Source organism: Cervus elaphus, chromosome 5 (assembly GCF_910594005.1).
Source record: "Cervus elaphus chromosome 5, mCerEla1.1, whole genome shotgun sequence".
In the NCBI taxonomy this organism is placed as follows: domain Eukaryota; kingdom Metazoa; phylum Chordata; class Mammalia; order Artiodactyla; family Cervidae; genus Cervus; species Cervus elaphus.
In genome coordinates this window covers 128923710-128929459 of record NC_057819.1, presented here as the reverse complement: position 1 = coordinate 128929459, position 5750 = coordinate 128923710, and the positions used below count along the sequence as shown (strand labels likewise).

Here is a 5750-nt window from a genome sequence, read left to right as displayed (position 1 = left end):
AAAAGAGAAAGCCCCTAGTATCAGACATCTGGCACCCTGATCATTGGAAATTTAAAAGATATTAGTACTCTGGGAGTTTCTGTGAGGTTGGGCTTATTGGGAACATTGGTGTCTAAGCGTGTTGAGGTCTGTTTTGTTTTTTTCACTATACGAACAACATTCTCTTACAGTAGATTTTTGGGCTCCAAAGTCAGGGACAGGGTGGGGGTATGCTCTTTCTTGCTCTTCATAGACCCCTGCATCACCCAGAGGAAGACCCCATAGTTGGGCTTAAGGACTCAGAGAATGGGCTCTGGGGGCAGACATGGACCCCCGCCAGCCACTGCTTAGATGATGTTCTGAGGCAACGTGCTGAAGCTCTTGGTGGTAACTGTCCACCATCTGCCCCAAAGCCATCCTTGCATCCTCCTCCTGAAAAACCTGCCTCCTGCTGTAGATGCTGAAATCACCAGGGAAGCACTTCCCCACTTCCTTACAGCTCGGACATCAATGCATGACTCGTCCCAGTCAATGAGAAAATCTGGGGATCTCTGGGAAAAATGGTTCTGCCTTCTCTTTTAAAGGGAATGGAGGGAGGCAAAGAGACAGAAAGACAGAAAGAGGCAAAAAAAGCCCTTACTTGCTACTCCTTCTTGTGACCTTTACATGTGGATAGATGAGCAGGAAAAGTTTGGAGCTGCTATCGCCATATTTTGATGAAACGGAAAGACTGAGAAAAACTCAGAGAGGCCTCCCAGAGCCCTGACATGACTGTGAAGCTGAAGTAACCCCAGAACACTCACCTGCAGTGTCTTGTGTAAGGAAAAAAGAAGACCTTCCGTTTTAAGTCACTTTCAGCTGGATGTTGTTACTTGCAACTGAACGCACCCCTTCTCCAAGCCCTGACATGCACAGCTATAGAATGTCATCCCAAGGAAGCGTCTGCCCAGTGACCCAGGAAGGCAGAGGAACAAAGCGTGAGCTTTTGGGAAGAGAAAGAAACTGTCAAGGAAGTGAGCCGGAGAGGCCATAAACATCTGACCTCTCCAGAAAGTGCTGCCGAGGCGAAATGCCAAGCAGGCTGCATTTTCAGCCTGTGATTGCATTAATAAGATAATGATGAGTCATTTAACTTCGCCTCCAAAGAGTGAAGCAAATTACCTGTGTCTATATTGCTTAATGATGGAGGCACTAACAGGACCTTTGTCGCCTGCCGGAACTGAAACTGACCCATCGCAAGAGGAGATTTTACGCCCGTGAGTTTGCCACTTGACTGAAGCATCCATCAGGCAGGGAGCGCACCCCCACCACGCACTCCACATTAACCATGTCATCCACCGTGCTCCCCCACCTCCCTCGAGGGCTCTGGCCTTCTTAACCTGATGAGCCTCATGTCATTAGTTATTTCCTGGACATGAACCATTGGGTCCCCATTAGCCAACACTCAGGCATCCAGGTGTGAATTTTCTGCTTTGGCTACATTTCCCCAGGGGAGTGTTACAGCTGAGGCAGAGTCCTGGCCTCCTCCTCATCCACAGGAAATGCCTGTGCCTCCCATGGCGTCCAAGCAGAAAGCAATGAGACAAACCAGGACCCAGCCAACCACACAACCTCTCCAAAGGCCAGAGAGGCTCTTTGGGTTTTCCCATCATTTCAGGGTCTGTAGGGTTTTTTGGTTTCATTTCCTTTAATTAAGGTATGATTTCCATATGGTAACATTGACCCTCTTAAAAAGTGATGGCTCTGGAAGTTTTAACAAATGCATGCACTCATCGGGCCATCACATTCGAGATGCAGGACAGCTCCATCACCTCGAAAAGTTCCTTGAGTCCTTTGCATCATCCTGTCCTCCCTTTCCCAGCCCCTGGCCACCACTGCTCTCTCTTCTTTCCCAACAGCTCAGCCATTTACAGCATCATAGAGTCACCTTTGAGTCTGGTTTCTTTCACTTAGTAAACCTCATTTAAGATGAATCCATCCGCTTCCGGTGGCAGGGTCTGGGGAAGGGGCGGCAGGCGCCATGTTGGGCCGCAAAGGTGGCAAGAAGAAGCCCCTGAAGCAGCCCAAGAAGCAAGCCAAGGAAGTGGACGAGGAAGATAAGGCATTCAAGCAGAAGCAGAAGGAGGAGCAGAAGAACCTCGAGGAGCTAAAAGCAAAGGCCGCGGGGAAAGGCCCCCTGGCCACTGGTGGAATTAAGAAATCTGGCAAAAAGTAAGCTGTTCCTTGTGCCTAAGGCAATGATGACCCTTAGTTCCATTCCTGTTTAAACACCTGGATTCCCTGCCGTGATATCTGTTGCCGCCTATAGCTAGAATGAAGTGTTGTCTTGGAACCTATTGTACATTTAAGAATAAACGTTTGTTTAAAAAAAAAAAGAAAAAAAAAGATGAATCCATGCATAACCAACAAGAACCTACTGTGTAGCACATGGAACTCTGTTCAATGTTATGTGGCAACCTGGATGGGAGGGGAGTTGGGGGAGAGTGGATACATCCATGTGTATGGCTGAGTCCTTTGGCGGTTCACCTGAAACTGTCAAAACATTATTAACTGGCTATACCCCAGTACAAAATAAAAAGTTTTAAAAAAATGAATCTATGCATAAAGAAGATGTGGTGTATGCGTGTGTATCTGTGTATACATGTATACATTATATATATATGTATATATATGTATGTATATATGTATATATATATGGAGTTGAATGGAATATTACTCAGCCATAAAAAGAGAATTAAATAATGTTATTTGCAGCAACATGGATGATCTAGAGATTGTCATACAAATGAAGTAAGTCAGAGAAAGACAAATATCATATGATATCACTGATATGTGGAATATAAAAAATGGTATGAGCGAACTTACAAAACAGAAACAGACTCAGCAATATGGAGACACGGTCACGGTTCCCAAGGGGAAAGGCGAGGAGGGGTAAGTTAGGAGTATGGGATTAGCAGACACACATCACTGTTTGTATAATAGGTTTTAAAAAGGACTTACTGTATAGCACAGAGAACTACATTCAATATCTTGTAATAACCTATAATGGGAAGGAATCTAAATATACATATGTCCAAGTATATACATATAAAACTGAACCACTTTGCTATATACCTGAAGCACAATATAGTAAATCAACCAAACTCCAATTAAGAAAAAAAAAAAATGAATGCAATAAATTCCCTTTTAGAAAAAGACATATCCACACAGTGTCACGTGCCATAGTTTGTTCTGTTTTGGTGCTGAGTAGCATTCACTGTATGGACATCCCATGGAGGTGTTTATAGGATCCATGGTGAGCAATGGGCTCTCACCCACCCTCAGCCAAACACTCGAACATGTGTTATTTAACTTAATCCTCAGAAAACACTCAGAGGCAGGTGCTGTGATCTCCATGTAGAGTTTCTTGAACAAGCAATTCGTGGAGCCCCTTCCAGGGGCCTGGCAGTGTGATGTATCAGGGCCGAGGTACCCCCTCATACAGCCCTGCACCCGGGGGACCCTGGTGTGGGACCCTCCGTCTGCCTGCCTTACAGGATGAAGTCTCTAGGCTTTCATGCACCTGATGCTGAAACGCCGCATTTTGTAGGCGTGGGACCCTGAAAGAATGGCCCCTCTGGAGTATGTAAGAAGGAAAAAAAAAATTCAACCAGCCATAAGACCCTGGGGAGCTGACAGTGTGGAGCAGAAAAAGGGCGATTGGAGATGTGTTTTCCTGGCACATTGGTGCTCCTGAAACAATGAAATTGCAGGTTTTACAAGACAGACATGCCAACTGCTGCCTGCGGGTAATTATAGTTATTCCCTAGGCCTGCTGCCCGCTGACGCCCAGTCTCTGTCACATGGACTTGGACCAGAAAAACAGGAAGGAGGAGGGCGGGGCACAGAGGGGCAGGGGGCCAGCAGTCCAGGCAGGGGTCAGGACTTTGCTCCCACTGCTTATTCCAACAGCCCCGCCCTGAGGCTGTCCTTCCAGCTGGGAAGACAACACCCACTTCACAGCCAAGGCTGACTGCTGTGGATACAGTTGCAGAATCCCAGGAAAAGCAACAATTTGCCAATTTACATGTCCCCCGGGGAGAAGCAAGAGTGGCCAGCAGGGGGCTTCCCTGGTGGTCCGGTGGTTAAGACTTTGCCTTCCGATGCAGAAGCTGTGGGTTCAGTACCCGGTCAGGGACCTAAGATCCCACATGCTTCTCAGTCAAAAAAGCAAAATAAAACATAAAACAGAAGCAATATTGTAGCAAATTCAATAAAGACTTAAAAAATGATCCACATTAAAAAAAAAAAAAAAAGGCTAGCACTCTTGAAACTCTATTTAGGGCCTTGGGCTCCTGGGCTTCACCCAACTTTCTCTGAGCGCTGACCACCCTGTCACAGTCCTTTCTTGGCCAGAGACATCAGAGGGTTTCCCTAAATGCATCATCTGGGGTGGGAGTCTCAGATCCTTTCCTCCTGGGAGGTCCCAGGCAACACATCCCCTGGGCAGGAAGGTGCCCCAGACATAATGTGTTCTCTCTGCCCATGGCAGAATTTAATAAAAAGCAATGTTGTTATTGTTCAGTGGCTCAGTGGGGTCCGACTCTTTGTGACCCCCATGAACTGCAGCACACCAGGCTTCCCTGTCCTTCACTATCACCTGGAGTTTGTTCAAACTCATGCCCATTGAGTTGATGATGCCATCCAACCATCTCATCCTCTGTCTCTCCCTTCTCCTCCTGCCCTCAATTTTTCCCAGCACAGAGCAATGTTTAATGAAAGAAAGGAGGATGGGAGGGAGAGAGGGAAGGGCAAGGAGGGACAGAGGATTCCATAAATGCAGTCTCAGTTCTTATTTGACAGAGAAAGAAACTTATTTGACAGAGAAGGAAACTTCATCTCGCCAATATAATGAAGTGTGGGAATTTTGGTTTAAACACCAGCTTGGACCTCTATTCTACTATTTATGAGCCTTGCATGTGACTGCTTTTCTGAGACCCAGTTTCCTGGATCTGTATAACACCAACGTGTACCTCTCAAGACCTGGGAGTGGAGACTGCATGAGATCATCTGAAAGAAGACTTCAGCCCATCTCAGGCCACAGAACAACTGCAGAGGATAAACAGCGATTAGTGCTGCCGTTTTGGGTTCTGCAGAAGCTGCTGCAAGCCGGCTCGGTGCAGGCTGGCCAGACACAGCCAGGGCCTCCAGATAGGTCCTCCCGGCCAGCAACTCCAGGGGGCTGGCATTTCTAAGACTTCTTCTTGAACCAGGCCCTCTGTGTCTGCACCCACTGCTCACCCCACCCATGAATGGGAGGCTGGGGCAGACGGGGATGCACAGGGCTCTTTGGAGCCCAGGGTCCCCGGGGCCTGAGCTTGAGGAGGGCAGGAAAGGACTTTATTAAAATGGATATCAGAACCCCGGTCAGCCCTCATCCAGCCGCTTAGGCTAAATTATTAAACACCGGCAAGGACACCAGGGGCCTTCCCGTTTGCTAGCAGGTGGCTTTCTACCACGGTTTCTTGCATCTTCTCAATGTGGTGTCGATGGGGGACCAAGCACAGCCTGGGGTACGCAGCCCTGAAGATACCCGCTGTCGACGGCCACAGACACTGCCTGCCTTGTCCCCTCGAGCGCCTTCCCAAATCCGCCCACCTGCATCCAAGTTCCCATTGTCCCCGCCCCGTGCCCCAGACTCTCTCATCCAATAGGGCCACCCCCAGACCTGCCTAGGGCAGCGACTGTGATAATTAATGTTGTGCGAGGGCCTACGTTGCACTCAGCATCTG

General features: G+C 48.0%; 1 protein-coding gene across 1 annotated transcript; it reads left to right on the top strand.

The window, feature by feature from the left end:
- The first annotated feature begins 1978 nt into the window (after positions 1-1978).
- On the top strand, positions 1979-2275 carry LOC122693491 (translation machinery-associated protein 7-like). Its single transcript, XM_043900978.1, has one exon. It carries the CDS (start codon positions 2000-2002, stop codon positions 2192-2194), a length of 195 nt encoding a protein of 64 aa, XP_043756913.1. The 5' UTR covers positions 1979-1999; the 3' UTR covers positions 2195-2275.
- The last annotated feature ends 3475 nt before the right edge of the window (positions 2276-5750 follow it).